The following is a 20,744-nucleotide window of genomic DNA, read 5'->3' on the forward strand; positions in this document are numbered from 1 at the left end:
GTCCAGAGTGCTGAACCATTTGGCGCTGGATAAGGTGTCCAGAGTATCTTGAATACGAGGTAATGGGTACGCATCTTTAATGGTACAGTCATTCAAAGCCCTGTAGTCCACACAGAGACGATAAGTATCGTCCTTTTTGCGTACCATGACAATGGGCGCGGCCCAACTGCTGTGGATGTTACGGGCGAGTCCAGTCTTGAGGCTCTGCTGTATCTGCTGGTCAGCATTCAGTTGTTTTTCCTGGGCCATGCGGCGGGGGTGTTGTTTCACTGGGACACCTGGCAGGGTTTGAATGTCATGTTGCACTAGGTTAGTACGGCCTAGGTCAGTGGGTCCTGTAGAGAAGATGTCGCCGTAGTCTTGCAGGAGCTTCGCTAGACTGCACTTTTCCCTGGTAGTTAGCTCAATGGAACTCTGGGCGTACAGAGTGGTGAGATGTTCTGGCACGGTGGGGAAGGCACGGTCGGACTGTTGGGATTCAGTGATGATGGTAGGGGGCTCCATTATCTCAACAGACTGGAGAAACCCTGCTACAGCTCCTTTCTTGATGGTAACATCAGTGGTTCCTGGGTTAAATACTCTGATTGGTATACTCTTACTGGGCTGGGCTCCTACTAAGACCCGGGCCACCAGCAATCGGTGCTTCTCAACAAAGCCTTTTGTAGGGCATAGCATCACCTCTCCTTTCACAGGGGTCCGGAAATGAGCATTTCCCGGTATAATGTACTCACGTCCTGGTGCTAGAACTGTGATGCGAGCTACTCTTACTGCATGTGCTCTCGGCCTGTTGTCCGGATGGAAGTATGGTATTTGTTCACCGAACAACACAATCTTTCGGTTGCCAAAGTCCAGATGTGCTCTTGACTGCTCTAAGAATGGATGGCCCAGGATGGCCTCAGCACTGCCTGGCAGGTCGGCAAGTATGAAATCTACACCCACAGTCTGGCTGCCAATCTGAACAGGTAAGTGAGCCTCACCCAAGGCAGGGACATTTCCAGGACCAATGCCATGCAGGGACTGTACAGTTGATGGCTGGATAGGTGGTCTGACCTCCGGGTGGATAGAATTATAGTATCGCAAAGGCAGCACATTTCTCCCTGCCCCAGAGTCTAAGATGGCACAAATCTCCATGTCATACATCAGCAGGTGGATACACATTTCTGGGCTCTCACCTTTACCACTGGACCCTGGTTTTTGGAGACATTCAAAACTGTGTCCGCCTGCAGCTTAGTTGGGTTTGTTAGAGAGTGGCAATTACGCCACATGTGTCCAATACCCGAGCAGTTGTGACAGCGGATGCTATCCCAATTTGTATCTTTTTGTCTCCTTTGTTTGTATTGCACGGGGTGGTTCTGGTTCTGCTTTGTGGGTGCTGGTGCTGCACCATTATTTCCCTCAGCTTCATCAGAGTGGGCATAATCGCGCACCATAGCCATTCTGGTTCTCCGCTCAGCTACATTCCGTGCTCCAGTCTGCATGAGCTGTGCAACGCTGGTAGCTGCTCTCCTGGTAGTTTCATAACGACGAGCAATGTCGTAAGCTTGGGCTAATGTGCGAGGTCGGTCTTCTAGGAGCTTCTGAATAATGTTGGCGTCCCCCATAGCATTAGTGAACACCTCAACACTGATTACATCCTGCTCCTTTTCAGAACGGTCAGCGTATGCAATAGACACTTTCTCATATATGTCGTCCCTCAAGATGTGTAGTGCCTCACCTGGCAGGCGGATTCGTTGCCTTAACTCGATGGCAACAGCCACTGCATACTCTGATGATGGGCCATAAGCAACCTCCACCTCCTCAACAATGTCTCTGTAGTCCCAGCGTGCTGACCTTGGGTTGCGGTGGACCACTGCTCCTGCTGCACCTATGAGACAGAACCTCAACTGGACAGCCATAGTGTTCTCTGACCAGTGATTAGCCTCAGCACAGCTCTCAAAGCGCTGCAAGGAGTCCTTCCATGGTGTGGTGCCATCATACTGACCCGGTTGTAGTGTAGGAATCCTCTCTCGCTGAACACTGTTGTCCTCGCTGTCTGAAGACAGGTTGTACTGCACACGCCGGCCATGTGGATGGAAGCCTGCTTGCCTGCGATGGGACTGATCATAGCCATAAGTCACAGCTTCATTACCTCCATGGACCGGTGTACTCTGCCTGTGGTGTACAGCGCCCTCTGGCTGCACCTGACGGGAACACACACCCGGTGTCACAGGGGTGGAAAGCAGGGTTGCAGGTTCAATATGTGGGGAATAGACTGTCACATTGTTCATAGGTGTGCTCTCCATAAAGGCTGCTGGTTTAGCAGCAATGCAGGGGTTAATGTTATGGGTAGCTGCATCTCCTATGGTCATTGAATGCGTTTGTCCATACAACATATTCATATGGGGAGGCTCAGTTCCATAATGACTTTGCTGCATTTCAATGCCACTGTCTCTCATACTTTGATCATTCATATGAGCAAAGGGGTTTGTGCTTGACAACGACAGATGAGCATGTGGGTAATTGTCACTGGCCATTATCAATGGCTTATTACGTGCAGTAAATGGGTTTTACATTGCACCAGTAGGGGGCAGCTGATCCTCTGTTATGAACGGGTTGAGGCTTTGTCCATGTTGGTACTTAATTTCACGTCTCAGGTTAGCGACATCAGACTGAGAGTACATGGTTGTAGTTGTGGGGGTTAACATGAATGGGTTAGAGTAGTTGATCACTTGCTCTTTATAGTTGGTCATTTCCCCGTCAACGTTACTTCCATGGGCCGTCATCATCTCAACTCAGTTCATTGACTGACGAAATTGCCTCGTGCGTCCGTTAGCATGAGTTAGCATGAGCTAACTATACGTGTCCATAGTTTACAACTCACTGATGAAATCAGGATTTTTCATATCCCGGACTCAGGAGAGTGTTATCTTCACTCTAGGGCCGAAGTGGTCATGTACAGTCACGTACTTATTAACGTACTGTCCGGACTTCGGGGTAATTCCCTCTTGATGTGTGGTGGTGACAATAAACCACTGGAAACCGTTATCTTCAGGACTGTGCATTTATTTCCATTGTATTCTTCATATCATGCTGTTGACTAACGTTACATATCTCACAACAAGCTACCTGCTTCTGTTGTTCTTCCTGTGTACACACAGTCTGTCTCATCACATATTCGCTCCTTGCGTAGCTGACCTGTATGCGTGGGTGCCTCCCTCTTAAAGGAACAGACCATAATCTTATAACACTTCACAAATGGTTAGTTGACAACAGATTATCGATTCACCTTGGAAAAACTGAGTCAATTCTATTCAGCTCAAAACATAAATTAAAGGAATGCTCCCGACTTGAGATCAGCTGTAATAGCTTCAGTGTCGAGTCTAGAGACTGTGTTAAATACCTAGGTGCAGACCTCGACCAAACACTCTCAGGGAAAACAATGGCCCTGAAGGTGATAAAAAAAATTTGCACAGAAAAAAGAGGTTCTTATCACTGGAAACTATGAAATTGCTTGCCAACTGCATGATCCTCAGCCAATATGATTATGCATGTACGTACTGGTATAGTGGTGTTACAGTGGAAAGTAAACACAGGCTACAAACCAGCCAAAATAAGACCATACGATTGGTCCTAAATCTGCCACCTCGAACCCATATTGAGCCATGTCACTTCAATGAGGTGGGATGGCTCCCTGTGGAGCAGAGGGTCTCCTTTCTGAAACTGGGACATATGTATAAAATGTTAAATGGATCTGTTCCCAGATATTTATGCTCTCACATTGTCCTGCGTGGCCAGGTCCACGGACGACAGTTACGGTCTGGACAGCTCTCAGTTTATGAGCCTAGAAAGGGTTCCTATTCACAGAATGGCTTTCTGTCTACAGCCTGCCGGCTGCGGAACTCTCTGCCCAGGGCCATCCAAAACTCCCCCACTATTGTTGTCTTTAAGAGGCGTGTGAAGTAGGGCTGGGCGATATGGAAAAAAATCATATCGCGATAACGATATGATAATGTTATCATATTTCTCGATATCGATAATTATCGAATTGTTATAAGTATTATTATTTTTTTTTTTTTTTTAACAACAGATGTATGTTTATTTTGAAGCAATTCTTTGTCATTGCCACCATCTTTAGTGTTACATCCCCTCACACTCCAGTTCTCAGGCTGCAGCTGGTTTAAAAGCTAAAGTAAACCGGCTTCTCTGCTGGCTGTGGCTCCAGGGGAGTTGAATAGTTCTGGCTCTGCTAGTTTATTTTCGATCTTTTGGCGCTTTGTTGGTGGACAAACCACCGCACATGTGCACCGTGACTCGTGACTGGAGTCTAGCTCTGCTAGCACACATAGCCTACTGTGTACAGACGGTTTCAACTGTATTTTAAAGTAGAAAGCAAACAAAATAAATGGACAAGAGACAAATAAATCTCAATTTGGTCAGTATTGTCATTTCGATTTTTTTTTTATTTCAATATTCGATATCGATTATTAAAATGTATCGCGATATTTATCGTTATCATTATATCGCCCAGCCCTAGTGTGAAGCTCTTGAAGAACAGGAACATGACATGCTGTAATGAGGCTCTTTCAGAAAATTGTGTATTTTATCTACTTGTTGTATCTATCTTATCTTCTTAACTCTTTCTTTGTGATTTATTGTATTCTTCTTGGGACCATGTTGGAAACAAATCGACAGACTTTCACTGTCTGATGCTCTGATCACCACCAACGGCATACGTTGTGGAGTAACGTTATAGTAACAATTTTGGATCACAATGAAGGCATGCTCGGATCAATGGTCTCTAACTACACACCCTCAAGACCCCTACGCTCTGCATCTTCTGGCCGCCTCAGACCTACTCCTATCCAAGCTCCCGGAGGGTCATCAAAGAGAAGCCGCCTATTCTCAGTCCTTGCCCCACAATGGTGGAATGAACTACCCATCCCAGTTAGGACAGCCGAATCCCGTCCAATCTTTCGCCGTCGACTAAAGACTCACTTCTTCAACCATTATCTGAAATGATTAAAAAAAAATAAAAAATCTAACCCTGACTAACCTTACTGTCATGCACTTGTCCTAATAAACTAACCTACACTGTAACACGCAACACTTGATGAACATTGTTACTCAGCTGATAGAGTTGTACCCTTCTTGCTGTCTTGTCGTACAGAACTTGTAAGTCGCTTTGGATAAAAGCGTCAGCTAAATGACTAAATGTAAATGTAAATGTAAATGTAAACGCAAGATTGATACCATACCTTACCTTGACTAGGATGTACTGCAAAAAGAATATTCCAATTATCTGATCGCCATTCCAAGTATTGATGTCGATCGTGTTGCCAACATAATCCACCAAATAACATGAACAGGGAGTGCTTGATTAACCTCAATCCATGTGTTATAAGCGCTCGCCATGCCCCACTAGGAAAACCGGGACCGGACTTTTTAGATCGACGTACAGTCCAAGCCAAAGAGTTTCCAAGGATGTGCAATACCGGCCGCAAGGCGGCAGGCGGCGGTATTGGACGTTTGCGATCTCAGACTCATTCCCAATGATAACACAGGCTCCCTCAATGGATTATGAAGGGGAATATCGAATAAAAGAAATAACGATAGAAAACCCGACTTTCCTCGGGTTTGGCACTCAAGCGATGGCGAGTTAACCCGACTTTATACGTGAGTAGGGATGGGAATCGAAAACCGGTTCCCGTTGTAGCCATGGCACTCTATTTGATTCCTTAAGGGCTCGAAATTGCCTGGGTTTTGGTAATATGCTCCCGAAATGCTCCCGCTGTTTGGCTACTTCTATGTGCAGTGAAAACTACTTGAATGCTTTAGAACCTAGTCATTGATTTAGTTCAGGGTGAGCTAAAATTAGCAGCGGAGCTAACGCTAGCTAACGTGAGCTAACACTATTTAATCAAGCTCACAAAGAGAGATAAACAGCTGACAGCGGAGAGTACAGGTACAAATACAATAAAACAGCAGGTGGGGGCTGTTGTGTAAACCTTGTACTCTTTAGTTCACATATAATAAGAGACGGAGTGTTTGTTTACTAGTCTCTGTAAGCCAGGAAGTACCTTGGTGCAACATACAAATGTGTCCGTGTAGCAACACAAGCCAATACCTTATAGGACAGGGGCCCGGGGAGGGAGCTCTGTGTGTGTGTGTGTGTGTGTGTGTGTGTGTGTGTGTGTGTGTGTGTGTGTGTGTGTGTGTGTGTGTGTGTGTGTGTGTGTGTGTGTGTGTGTGTGTGTGTGTGTGTGTGTGTGTGTGTGTGTGTGTGTGTGTGTGTGTGTGTGTGTGTGTGTGTGTGTGTGTGTGTGTGTGTGTGTGTGTGTGTGTGTGTGTGTGTGTGTGTGTGTGTGTGTGTGTGTGTGAGTGAGAGACAGAAGTCAGAGGAATAACGACCTGTTATTCAATAGATTAAATTAGTTTAAGAATAAAAAAATAAATACATTTTAAGAGAATCTCAAATACATTATTTTATTTAAGTGTAGGCTATAGTTAATGTTTTATTTTTTACAGTTTTTGTATTTTTCTGACATGGGGGCTCAACAATAAATGACAATCAGAAATGTCAAGTTGCATGTTGTTATTCTAACCAGCTTAGACCCCTACGCTCTGCATCTTCTGGCCGCCTCAGACCTACTCCTATCCAAGCTCCGGGAGGGTCATCAAAGAGAAGTCGCCTATTCTCAGTCCTTGCCCCACAATGGTGGAATGAACTACCCACCCCAGTTAGGACAGCCGAATCACGTCCAATCTTTCGCCGTCGACTAAAGACGCACTTCTTCAACCATTATCTGAATAAAAAAAAATATATCTAACCCTAACTAACCGTACTGTCATGCACTTGTCCTAATAAACTAACCTACACTGTAGCACTCAACACTTTGATGAACATTGTTGCTTAGCTGATAGAGTTGTGCCCTTCCTGATGGCTTGTCGTACAGAACTTGTAAGTCGCTTTGGATAAAAGCGTCAGCTAAATGACTAAATGTAAATGTAAATGTAGTTCTGTTGCATTTCCAATTTATTTATTTAAATCATAAATTGATCAGGTATCGATAAGGGAATCGATAAAGAATCGAATCGATAAGCAGAATCGATAATGGAATCGTATCGATAAAATCCTATCAATTCCCATCCCTATACGTGAGTGGCGTCCAATGAGTTAACACTGGTTAATATTTGGGTAGTTATAGGCTAAATATTATTAAAGCTGCATTAACTGCTTTTGAAACGAGGACTACGTTGACTCAACTGCATACAAATTAGGTTCAATAAGAACATAATTCAATGTTGCCAGACCGGCAAAGTGCAGACCATTTAGACCTAACCATTACATTGTATTATTGAACGTAATCTGTACGTCGTTGAGTCTACATGGTCCTCATTTCAAAAGCAGCTTTAACTGATTTGTTTTACTTCAGACTAACCAAGTCCTTCTTACTTCCTGTAATGTTTAGAATCAGACATTTTAGAGAGAGAGTAAGTCCTTCTTAGCTTTTGTTTATATAAAAAAAAGTATATACAAAAACATTTTCATCTTAGATTTTCTTCACCAAAATGTCAGAGAATGATGATAAGTTATTAATCTATTATATATTATTATTCATACTAACATGAATATATGAGAACAGGCGTTTGAGGTTTAAACACAGTGGGATGAAATTAAAACGCCCCCATACAATACCCTAGGCCCAGGAGACAGAAACCATATTACCATAATGTAATTTAAAACACATATTCAGAACGCACTGCCTCCGCAGAGCTAGCAGCATCCTGAAGCATGAAACACACCCCTCTCACCCAGGGCCGTAGCCAGGGTTTAGAAATTAGGGAGGTCCATTTATTTGTTTGGCCCAGACCGGCCCACTATAATCGGTCAGACACCACCCACAAAGTTATTAACCCTTTAATCGCCAAGGACGACTTTAGACGTCGCTATCGCTAGCGGGACTCCAGCTTGATACACTGGATAGCGATCCGTTGCCAATAACTCGATAAACAACATGATTTGGACGTATATAGTATTATACAACCTGGAACTGGACCAACTAGATCGACATCCCGTAATAGCGAACTTTCTGCTCCACGCTGATCGCCCAACGCTACGAGGAAGCTGCGGTGAGTTTCAGCGTGTTTGATTATTATTATACATACACACTGCTCCGATCAACATATCACCCATACTAAATAAATGATTTAACGTCGGCCACGGACTTATAAACCCCCCCCCCCCCCCCCCCCCCCCCCTCCGGTCACCAGCAGATGATGAGGCATGACGTGTAGGACCTTGTACAATTGACATTTTTAATCTGTCAATCGGTATCAAACTACATTTGATGATCTAATATATGTATTTAGGGCTATAACTCACGTTCTGCAGAATGCTGCAGAAAATGATAAAAACATATTTATACTTTAGACCGTATTTTAGTATGAATATGTGAATGAAAAAGTAGAACGTTGCTACATCCTAAACGATAGATACTTGATGTTGAATGGGCCATAGTAATGTCAATTTAGCAATACAATTTAAAAAGTTATAGCCCTGCAAAGTAGGGGAACATCTCCATAGACAAATAGAGCTGGCAGAGGATTAGGGATGGGTATCGTTAGGATTTTATCGATACTACTACTCTTATCGATACTGCTTAACGGTTCGGTACTTTATCGATACTCTTATCGGTTCTTTTTGGTTCTTTTTTTGCAAGAAAAAAAGACAATTAATTAAGAACAGAATCAACATTGCTTTATTATTTATAAATACAACTTTATAAATAAGTATTATAAATAAATATAATTTCTTCAGCAACAGCAGCAGCAATGTTCTTTTATATAACTTTATAAATAAATATAATAAATGAATATAATTTCTTCAGCAACAGCAGCAACAATGTTTTAAATGTGTCTGACTCTGAATTATAGACTTTTTATAATAAACAACAAATGCAAAAGGCTAACAGAACTGTGACACTCGTTCACCCTATCCTCTGTCATCCTTCCTCTAGCAGCTAGGGAGAAAGGACTTTGGGTGGTGGAGGGAGGTAGAGGGAAGGATGTGTGGTGGCCCTGGGCTCACTGGCCTGGGACACATTGGTGGCTGACGCCTCAGCTTGACGATCTATAAAAAGTTTAGATTGTAGTATTTGTAGCTAAACAATTATTTTGTTTATTAGCCTATTTGTAATAATTCGTTATTAGCCTAGGAAACTCCGTATCTTGGCTTACCGGCGGCAGTGGACGTGGATGCAGATGGAACACTGCGCGCAAGGCAGTCGAATACGTGCATTTCTGCACACTAATATCATATTTTGCCAACAGATGTTTTGATAAATTGCTCGTATTGCCACCCTTACTGGCAAATGTTTTGTTGCACTTGTGGCAACGTGCGTTGTATATCCATACTTTCTTTAGAACGCTTCGCTCTATCCGCCATCACGAGTCACGGTGCATGCAGACTCAGAGCTGTCTGTGTCTGTGTGCAGCGCGCTTCAGCACGGAGAACTTTCATTAAGGAGTACCCGTATGTAGCACTACTAGCGAGCGACTCGCGAGGAGTGTGTGTAATAATGACTCGCTGTGGCTCGCTTCTCGTGCAGAGACAGAGAGAGGATAGATCGTTTGCAACTTTTAAATAATAATAATAATAATAATAATAATAATAATAATTTCTCTAGAGTATCGATAGCAGTACCGAGGACGTCGGAGCTTATAAATACTCCGGTATTTTCTAATATAGTACCGGTTCCCGTTTAAAACCGGGGTCCGGGGGGCATCCCTACAGAGGATGGTATAAGGATGGATATAAGCGTGGCAGAGAAAGGGTTAAGAGTAAGTAATCCATACCATATATATCCTAATAGTTAACTTATTACCATACTTGGCTGAAAATAAACGTTGCTGCCTGTTGTGAATGTGTTTTTCTCTGTAGGCTAATACATAAGTAGGCATACATTTTTGCAGTTGAGGAAAAATTTGCAGTTGAGTAGGCTATATGTGCTGTGTTTTTATGTCTTCCATCGAGGACCACCTTGGAAATAAGTGTTTTAATGAATGCTTTTAGGTGATATCCTCAGGAATACAAATTGGTCAAGATAATTTGTTTTTATGATGTGTTTTTAATTTCCAAATAAATCTAATCAAATCAAAAAAGCAGTTTTTGCAGTTGAGCTACAGGTGTTGCATATTATACAGCATTTTCATGCATCTTTATCAAGGGAACCCTTATCCTAATGATTTAAAAAATAATATTATGATGATACGTGAGAGACCAAAATCCAAAATGGCTGCCGTGGAAATTAACTTTTAAATGGTTTGACCTACAATGATGATACATGGTACCAGCCCCCTCTCAGTCATGTACCAGCCCCCTCTCAGTCATGTATACCAGCCCGCTCTCAGTCATCTACCAGCCCCCTCTCAGACATGTACCAGCCCCCTCTCAGTCATGTACCAGCCAACCCCCTCTCAGTCATGTACCACCAGCCCCCTCTCAGTCATGTATACCAGCCCCCTCTCAGTCATCTACCAGCGCCCTCTCAGTCATGTACCAGCCCCCTTTCAGTCATGTACAAGCCTCCTCTCAGTCATGTATACCAGCCCCCTCTCAGTCCTGTATACCAGCCCCCTCTCAGTCATGTACCAGCCCCCTCTCAGTCATGTACCACAGCCCCATCTCAGTCATGTACCACAGCCCCATCGCAGTCATGTACCACAGCCCCATCTCAGTCATGTACCAGCCCCCCTCTCAGTCATGTACGAGCCTCCTCTCAGTCATGTATACCAGCCCCCTCTCAGTCATGTACCAGCCCCATCTCAGTCATGTACGAGCCTCCTCTCAGTCATGTATACCAGCCCCCTCTCAGTCATGTACCAGCCCCATCTCAGTCATGTACGAGCCCCCTCTCAGTCATGTATACCAGCCCCCATCTCAGTCATGTACGAGCCTCCTCTCAGTCATGTATACCAGCCCCCTCTCAGTCATGTATACCAGCCCCCTCTCAGTCATGTATACCAGCCCCCCTCTCAGTCATGTACCACAGCCCCCTCTCAGTCATGTACCAGCCCCCTCTCAGTCATGTACCAGCCCCCTCTCAGTCATGTACCAGCCAGCCCCATCTCAGTCATGTACCAGCCCCCTCTCAGTCATGTACCAGCCAGCCCCCTCTCAGTCATGTACCAGCCCCCTCTCAGTCATCTACGAGCCTCCTCTCAGTCATGTATACCAGCCCCATCTCAGTCATGTACCACAGCCCCCTCTCAGTCATGTATACCAGCCCCCTCTCAGTCATGTACAAGCCTCCTCTCAGTTATGTATACCAGCATCCTCTCAGTCATGTATACCAGCCCCCTCTCAGTCATGTATACCAGCCCCTTTCTCAGTCATGTACCAGCCCCCTCTCAGTCATGTATACCAGCCCCCCTCTCAGTCATGTACCACAGCCCCCTCTCAGTCATGTACCACAGGACCTCATAGCTGGCTACGGCCATGCTCTCACCACCTCTTCTCCCTGTTGCCATCTGGGAGGCGATACAGGGCCTACAAAGCCTGCACCTCCAGGATGCAGAACAGCTTCTTCCCGAGAGCCATCACTGAACTGAACAATCACCCCCCCCCATTGCCACCACATCTACATCTACCTCACTATAATATATACTTGTATGTGCAATATGACAGATGTTGGGACATGAGCAGTAATGCTGAATAATGCAATATTGGTATTCGTTAATGTGCAATATTTTCCGGCGGTGTGCAACATTTTCTTTCTACTGTGATGATTTTGCAATGCTTTTTTATTTATTTGTTTAACCTTTTTAATGTTCCTGTGAATAAGTGCATATGCAGCAGAGGGTATGAGTGGGTACATGGATGTGTGGTGTGTCAGTGAGTGTGGGTACAACACATGTATGTATGGCTGTGTGTCTATAGGTACATCATGGATGTGTTGTGTAGGTATCGTTATTTTAGGTGTTGCACGAACCAATCACGTTGTACTGTATTGTGCAATGACAATAAAGCTTTCTACACATACACACATGCACACATACACACATGCACGCATACACACACATGCACATATACACACATGCACACAGTGTTGAAAAGTGGCACAACATATTCAAGTATGTGTGTGTGTGGGGGGGGGCGGGGGATTCACCTCCAATTTAATCAATTCAAAGTGTAAACATCAATTACAAGGGTCTGTCTGTCTGTCTGTCTGTCTGTCTGTCTGTCTGTCTGTCTGTCTGTCTGTCTGTCTGTCTGTCTGTCTGTCTGTCTGTCTGTCTGTCTGTCTGTCTGTCTGTCTGTCTGTCTGTCTGTCTGTCTGTCTGTCTGTCTGTCGGTCGGTCTGTCTGTCTGTCTGTCTGTCTGTCTGTCTGTCTGTCGGTCGGTCTCGGGAAAGCAACAGTTGTGATCAACAGGAGGATCAAGAAAAGAAGTGCATGCATCACATTTTAAACATTTAAACATATTCTATCTATTTATTCTTACACATTTAAACTACCTATTCTGCATTTTGTATTTTCTACATTTTATTTTGTATATTGTATATTTTGTATAGTGTTTGGTCTTTATTCTTTTGCTCTTTTACTGTATGAAGCACAATCTCAGGAGGGTCATACAGAACCAAGCATTTCACTATAATGTATATGTACCTTATATGTGACAAATAAAGCACAACTTGAAACTTGAACTTGAAACTTGAAACATACATTTTAAGAGTGTAGTAAAAAAGAAAACCTAATGCCATTGTCCCCTCCTGTTGCAGTTTGATGCCACGCTGGATGTCCTGTCATCAGTCATTGTCCTCTGGCGCTATAGCAACGCAGCGGCTGTGCACTCCGCACACAGAGAGCACATGTGAGTAAAAAAACACACAATGCAATGTTACAAGTTTAACTGAATATGAATGAGGGTTAACCTTCTATAGTGTAGTAGTGAAATGGTTAACATATAGTGTGGTAGTGAAAGGGTTAACCGTCTGTAGTGGTAGTGAAAGGGATAACCTGTAGTGGGGTAGTGAAAGGGTTAAAGCAAGGTTATGTATATAACCAAGTTCTATGAATACTGGTGACGCTCAGCGTCATTCTGCACTAACCTCACTTCATGCACAGCACTGAATAAAAAATCCACAATGTACCTTTACATACCGACATCTGTCTGGCCACACCCCTATCCGCTTACCTTCATAAGCAGGTGTGTGGTCACCTACTCGCCTCCTTCCCAAACTTTCACCACAAGGCGAGGTCAAGGGCCGCAGTGGCGTCCTGACGCTGAGCGTCACCAGTATTCATAGAACTTGGTTATATACATAACCTTACGTTCTATTTCATACTGGCTTCCGCTCAGCGTCATTCTGCACAACAGGAGCTGAGCGGGAGCCAGAAGCTCGACAAATGTACTCCGCTGAGGCCCCCCACAACCATCAGACCGGAGAGGACCGTGCCCCCCGACCCTCCCTAATGGAGGATACCCTCCCTATTGGAGGACGGGAGGGAGACGGATCCGACCGTGCGAAGAGAAACTCGAGCAACTCAACGCACAGGGTGAGCAAACCGTGGCTTGACCCCAAGACTACGCACACGCACAACCCGCATGCCACCAGGGAACGAACGGAAGGAACAACCCTCGTTACTGCCCCCAAAATCACGGGGTCAAGAGCAAACTCAACCCCGTGGCAAGGCCGTAGCAGCGGAGCGCGAAGGAAGACCCAGACCCACTGAAGGGACTGGATCCCCTGGAAAAAGGGGGCCTGGAGAGGTCAATGACGCCAAGCATCAAGACCTCACCAGGCGGTCACTTAGTGACACCGCCCCCCATATCGCTAGTGTATTCGGACAGGGCCCCTCCAAGAGCGGGCCCTTCCCCCCACTAGTACGCCACCTGGCACACTGACCCTGCAACACAGGCAGTCAGCATGGCCGTAACTTGAAGCACTCAAAAGGCTAACCATAACGGAAGCAGGCAGCGCACCGGGGAGACGACCCCAGAGGGGTCGATCCCTTAAACCAGGCAGCAGGCTTTAGACCCGAGCCTGGAGCACTGCGGACGAGACAGGCGCCAAAGGGGTCAACTGAAAACAGCACCCCGGCGGAAGGGGCGTATGCTGGCATTGTTGCGCACCATGACAAAACCCCCACCCAGAGGGGTCGAGGCAGAGAAGGCTGACACGATTGGCAGACGTCATGAACGTGCAGGGGCACACTCAACCGGGTAACCCGGGAGTTGACTCTGCTCCAACACACCAGGGAATCAACCACCCTCTTGGTACCACAGGCGGTGGTTGTTCCTATAACCCCTCAAGAAAAAACTCCAAAACACACCTGCGGGTATACACTGGCTACACCGCAGTACAAGTGTTTCAGTTTTCAAAAAAGGGTTATTCCAGGCATACGGGTCGACGAAACACAACTTCGGACCAGGCCCGGCGGCTCGGGAAGCACACAGGGCTACCAGAGGAGGTCCAGAAGACCACCCCAACAGCCCCCTCTTCCCATGCGTGAGAGAGGAGCGAAAATAATGGAGAACCAGCCCCTTTATGATAGCGCAGGGTACAACATGTACCCAACAAAGGGTCTCCATAACGCCCAACCATGTGACAGCCGGGCATTTTCCCCCCCGAAAAAAGCACAAGTCCCTCAGGGTACCAGAACAGCAGATCTGCGTCCCCGGCGGACAACGGGTTAACTGACCTGGACCAGCGCGACCAGAACCAGTCCCGTGCCCTAACCACGCCGACATCCCCACTCCAGGAGAGGGGGTAGGCATGCGTGTCGATCTAAAACATGAAAAGAGGGCGCCACCAAGACGGTCGCATTTGTACCGCGCTCAGTGGCCCACCCCAAGGGCGTGAGACCCCTCGACCTATGTTCTGATCTATTCTGTTAACATCCCCCAGATATGAACGAGAATCCGTCGAGACCCAGTAACAGGCGCTCGGAAGAGGAAAAAATCCCCCATCCCAGTTGCCCTATAAAAACGCTGTTTTAATAACGAGCAACCAAGGCGCACTAGCCTCCTGCGTGATTCTTATCAGAAAACACCCCGAGCCAGCACTATGTACGCGTCGAGACCCAAACACATCAATGGATAGTCTAACCAGACACCAGACATTGGTCCTTCAAGTCGCCTGGGAGAACGACAAGGAGTTGTCGTGCTTCATATTCTTCACTCTTTTTATTATTAAAAAGAAAGAAACACCGACTGACATGAACCCCACGTGACGCGGCCAAGGGTAAATTTTTTTTACATTCTTACATCCCGCCACCCTCACCACAGAGAGGAGACGGGAATCCTCAGAGAGACTTCCCACGTGAGCCATAGAATGAAAAGTCACGGTAACATTGAGTCATGTGACCAACAGACTCAAGTCACACGTATATCGAGCGTAGTAGAACAGTAAGTTCCTACGCTCTGCCCCGACAACTTGACAATAACAGACCCTACATACGGGTCTGAAAAAACTCACAGAAGCCGTCGTCCAATAGAAATGTACCTAGTGACGTTTTCTATGACGGGGGGAAACCCATGACTCAACTGCCTGTGATAGGTGCGGAGTCAGGGAAACCCCCCCCCCCCCCCCCCCCCCCCCGTGCCAAGCTGCCTAACAGCTTGGCCCTGACCGAATGAAAAGAGAGTCCAAGAAACCCCCTGACCAATCAGAAGAGGGAAGGAGGGGTTTATCCGGTACCCCCTCGCAAGCCCAACCCTTACATACGACAACAACAAACAACCATATGATACCTTAAGTAGCCAGTATGCTAATGAACAGCGCAAAGCGAATTCAATGTACGCTAGCCACAGACACGTCTGTGAACAGGGTTTATAACAAGGCCAAGTTATGTATGTGTGAACCCGACACCCGTGTCTATGTTGCAAGACACAGAAAATCTGATAGAGAGAGAGCGGCCGAGCCGCGGTACTTTTTCATACATGAGCATTACTGCAGACCAACACAATAGTGTTGCGGCTCAATATCACTGTTTAAGCAACAGAGCACACAACTAACCTCTACCTTTATGTGAAGATTCAGGTAGAGGCAGAAAAAACCTTTTTCAACCGAGTGTAAGCTGCAGGCCTTGCTTAAGCTCTAACATGAATGTAGCAACCAACAAGACTTAAAGTCTAGCCCTCCTATCAAACCCATACTAGCGAAAGATTCACACGTCGTATCCCCATCATATGTTTGGTGAATAAACACACAGTTTGTAACATTATTTTCTATAAACAAATCATATTTGGGCCGGGAAGGGAACAGGGGGGGACCATAGAGGGAAAAAGTAAACTTTCAGCGACGCCTGCCACGAGCCGCTCGGGACTTGCCACCCCGGGGAGCCCCGGAGGGACGGTAAACGATCGGAGGCTGGTCATGACGATCCCTACCGTCACCTCCGGGCGTAGATGGGCCGGCTGCAGTGGCGGACGCGCCCTCTCTCCTCCTGGCCTTCTTTGCCGAAGGACCAGCAGTGGCGGTGGTAGCAGCGGCGGCTACGGCGGTGGAACCCCGACGACGAGCCTGCCGTCTGACTCCACCGGCGACATCGGGCGGGGGGAAATGAGGCTGGAGCACGGAACGCTCCTCCTGCATCTCCCTGCAGGTTGAGGTCATCAATTGCAGTGCCGACCCGAAAAGTCCAACATCGGAGAGGGGTGCCGTCAGAAGTGGAGTCCTCTTCTTCTCCGGCACACGCGCCTGCTCCAGCCAAAGGTGGCGCTGGACTAGAGTGGCCAGGGCGCGTACTTTCCCAGCGGCTATGGCCTGCGGCTGGATCAGATGCAGGATGGCTCCTGCCGACTGAGTGAGCTGATCATGTTGCAAATCAGTCAGCTCCATACCGCCCGTCAGTATCCCGGACATGAATCTCGCCAGCTGCACGATGTTAGAAGTGGCAGCCAGAGATTGCGTCGCGGAGATAAATGACTGGTCACTCCAGAAAGCCAACCACCTCGCCGATTTCCCTTGGGGAACCGGCTTCCATAACGGCTCCCACACCACCTCAGGACAAAGGAGCGCCGCCATCGGCCTATCAAGCCGAGGCACGCCCTCCTTCATGCCTTCTACCAAACCCACCACCCTTGTGACTTGCACGTAGGCGGGGGTGAGGCCCATGATGTGGGAGACCACCTGTCTCTGACGGACGTAGGCCTCCATTGAGGGGAAAAATGGACAGACAACGTCCACCCCTCTCACAGGACGGCGTTGCCATAGATGACCTATGAGATCGTCAGGAATAGGAACAGGCAGTGGCTGCGGCAGCGGCACGCCGTTTGCGACTGCCGCCGCCGCCATAAGCTCTGGGAACAAAGCATGCAGTCCCCCCTGCATACTTTCCCCCACCGAGCTCGTGTCCCTCACATGCAGCAGACTACTGGTTACAGAGCCACATTCTGATGTGGCTGATAGCAGGGCATCCCGCCGCCGAGTCGGAGGTTCTAACCCAACATCTGCATACGAGGAATCCCAAGGAGACATCTCACCCCCCTCCAGTGTTACCTGGACGGGCGGCGGACATGTCTCCACCGGGGCGTCGAACAAGAACCCGTCCGCTTCTACCATGTAGTCCTCTGTTTCCATCGGCCATGGAGAATCAGACGCATCCTCATCCGGCTCCAGCAACTCACCAAAACCAGGCCGTTCGCGTCTACAAGCCACCATCTTGCGACGGGAGTGAGCCGACACAAAAAGTTTGCGTCTCAAATCCCCTGCAACCGGAGGAGCCGGCCGCCCAACAGCGGACGACTCCCCGGAGGCAAAGGAACCAGAGCCGGAACCAGGCCATCGCACAGGAGACGGCGCTGGTGCACCAGCTCCTTGGAGAGGCAAACTATCTATCGGACGCCTACCGGGCACGGCTGCCGACCACGAAAGAGGCCTCAACCCCGCTCCAAGACGCACGACAGAGGAGGCAATGGAGAACCGCTGGTGACGTTGCTAGCGCGACCCTCCGAGGTAAACATTATGACTTAGCTTTTTTCTGAATTTATGAGAGAAAGAAAAAAGCAAGAAAAAATGTAAACACGTAACTCAACTTTCTTCAACTAACAACCTCGTCAAGTGGGGTATATACCAAGGCACTTCCTTGTGGTGAAAGTGAAGACGGAGGCGAGTAGGTGACCACACACCTGCTTATGAAGGTAAGCGGATAGGGGTGTGGCCAGAGGGATGTCGGTATGTAAAGGTACATTGTGGATTTTTTATTCAGTGCTGTGCACAAAGTGAGGTTAGTGCAGAATGACGCTGAGCGGAAGCCAGTATGAAATAGAACCTTCTGTAGTGTGGTAGTGAAAGGTTAACCTTAAGATAAGATAAGGGGAGGGGGGGGAGGTACAGGTAGTAAAAACAAGCAGTGTAAACAATATAACAAGTCAATATAATTAACTAACTAACTCACTGACATATACAGTATTCACATAAGGTGCATGCATAAGGTAGTGTTATTGTCCTTTTTAGGTTCCTACAGTAGTAGTTGTAGTTGGATGTCTGGCAGCAGTCCCTGTCCAGAAAAAAAATAAAACGCACATCCACCGTTTCTTGGTGCTGAGCCAAACTGTAAAAACAGTAATACATAAAACAAAGCGGGGCTCGCAACTCACTTGTTGTTCCAAGTCCCTGCCCACTGTTGTGGAGCCTGATGGCCGCTGGTATGAAGGACTGGCCGAGGCGGTTAGTTGAGTGTCGGGGGGTATGAGTCTGTGACTGAACGTGCTTCTCATCTTGACTAGCTCGTCGTAGAGGGGGTGGGAGGGATTCAGTAGTGTGGTAGTAAAAGGTTAACCTTCTGTAGTGTGGAAGTGGAAGGTTTCTTTTTTTTACCTACTTTTTCTCTTCCTTTTTTCTGTGATTTTTTCTCCCATCCCAATTTTCCTCTTGTGCCAATTCTCCCTCCCCTGTCCTGATCGTTGCTCGCATGTGCCCCCCACTGGCCGGTCGTAGGGAGGATAGAAGCCCATCACATGTCCCCTCCGATACATGTGGAGGCAGCCAGTCACTTCTTTTCACCTGCCAGCGCGGACTCTCATTGGCGACGTGTAACATGTGGGAGGCTCACACTGCCCCCGCCATTTCCTGTTCTTGCTGTGTCTTTGGTAGTGAAAGGTTTCTGTAGTGTGGAAGTGAAAGGTTTCTGTAGTGTGGAAGTGAAAGGTTTCTGTAGTGTGGAAGTGAAAGGTTTCTGTAGTGTGGAAGTGAAAGGTTTCTGTAGTGTGGAAGTGAAAGATTTCTGTAGTGTGGACGTGAAAGGTTTCTGTAGTGTGGAAGTGAAAGATTTCTGTAGTGTGGCAGTGAAAGGTTAACCTTCTGTAGTGTGGAAGTGAAAGATTTCTGTAGTGTGGAAGTGAACGGGTTCTGTAGTGTGGAAGTGAAAGGTTTCTGTAGTGTGGTAGTGAAAGGTTTCTGTAGTGTGGTAGTGAAAGTTAAATACCACGGTCCTACTCCTATCCATTGTTCCACTTGAAAAGGTTCCAATTCAGGTGGTGAAGTGGAGGGTATATAACTCAGGAGTGAGTTTACACCATTGCAAGGTTTCAACCTTGTTACACCTGCAGAGAAGATTTCACACCACTGGTCATACTGGACCAGAAGGGCTAATATGGACAAGTCCGCTTTCATGCACCACTGATGGGAGGCTGACTTAACCCTTTCACTACCACATGACGCCTCCCTCGCGGACAAGCTCAACACCTTCTACGCTCGGTTTGGTGTAGACAGTGGCACTGCTGGCTCTCCGGCTAGTGACGTCACTGGCGCGCCAGCTGTTGTGGAGGGGGGGGGGGGGCAACCGCGGGGGGGCGGGGACGCTCTCTCGTTGTCGGAACACAGTGTGAGAAGAGCATTTATGCAGGTGAACACCAGGAAGGCTGCTGGCCCAGATGGTATAACAGGACGCACACTCAAGTCCTGTGCCAACCAGCTGGCCCCAGTGTTCACCGCCATATTTAATCAATCCCTGGCGGAGTCAGTGGTCCCTGCCTGCTTCAAGATGTCTACCATCATCCATGTACCGAAGAAACCCTCCCCAACATGTCCAAATGACTACAGACCGGTGGCACTCACCTCTGTGGTCATGAAATGTTTCGAGAGGCTGGTCAAGGACCACATTTGTGCCTCCCTCCCCAGTGATATGGACCCTATGCAATTTGCATACAGGACAAACAGGTCCACCGACGACGCGGTCTCCCAGGTACTGCACAGCACCCTCTCGCACCTTGACCGTCAGAAGGGGGGCTATGTGAGACTGTTGTTCATTGACTACAGCTCAGCGTTCAACACCATAGTCCCCACCAGACTGGTGGACAAGCTGATCGAGCTAGGTCTGAGCTCCGCCCTGAGCGCCTGGGTACTGGACTTTCTGAGCGAAAGACCCCAGGCGGTCAGGGTGGGGGGTCAGACCTCCAACACCATCACCCTGAGCATCGGGTCCCCCCAGGGAGCCCCCTGCTGTACTCACTCTACACACACGATTGTGTGGCCAAGTTCAGCTCCAACTCCATAGTGAAGTTTGCAGACGACACGGTGGTGGTGGGGCTGATCTCGGACAACGACGAGAAGGCCTACCGGGAGGAGGTTGAGGTACTGGAACGCTGGTGCCAGGACAACAGCCTGCTCCTGAACATTGGTAAAACCAAGGAGCTGATCGTGGATTATAGGAGAGGTCAGCAGGAGACGCACACACCACTGATGATTAACGGGGCTACCGTGGACAGGGTGAGCAGCTTTAAGTACCTGGGGGTCCACATCTCAGAGGATCTGACATGG

At 47.5% G+C, this 20,744-nt stretch overlaps 1 protein-coding gene across 1 annotated transcript in view; it reads left to right on the forward strand.

Moving 5' to 3' along the window:
• LOC311228133 (transmembrane protein 163b-like) overlaps window positions 1-20,744 on the forward strand; it is a gene marked incomplete at both ends in the record, with an annotated part of 432,918 nt that overhangs the window by 344,142 nt on the left and 68,032 nt on the right. Inside the window, one exon of the mRNA XM_084314048.1 lies at window positions 12,759-12,850. Coding sequence (XP_084170174.1) covers window positions 12,759-12,850 — 92 coding nt within the window. The remainder of the gene's footprint in view (window positions 1-12,758; window positions 12,851-20,744) is intronic.

Source organism: Notolepis coatsorum (assembly GCF_963971535.1).
Source record: "Notolepis coatsorum genome assembly, chromosome: 5".
NCBI lineage: Eukaryota > Metazoa > Chordata > Actinopteri > Aulopiformes > Paralepididae > Notolepis > Notolepis coatsorum.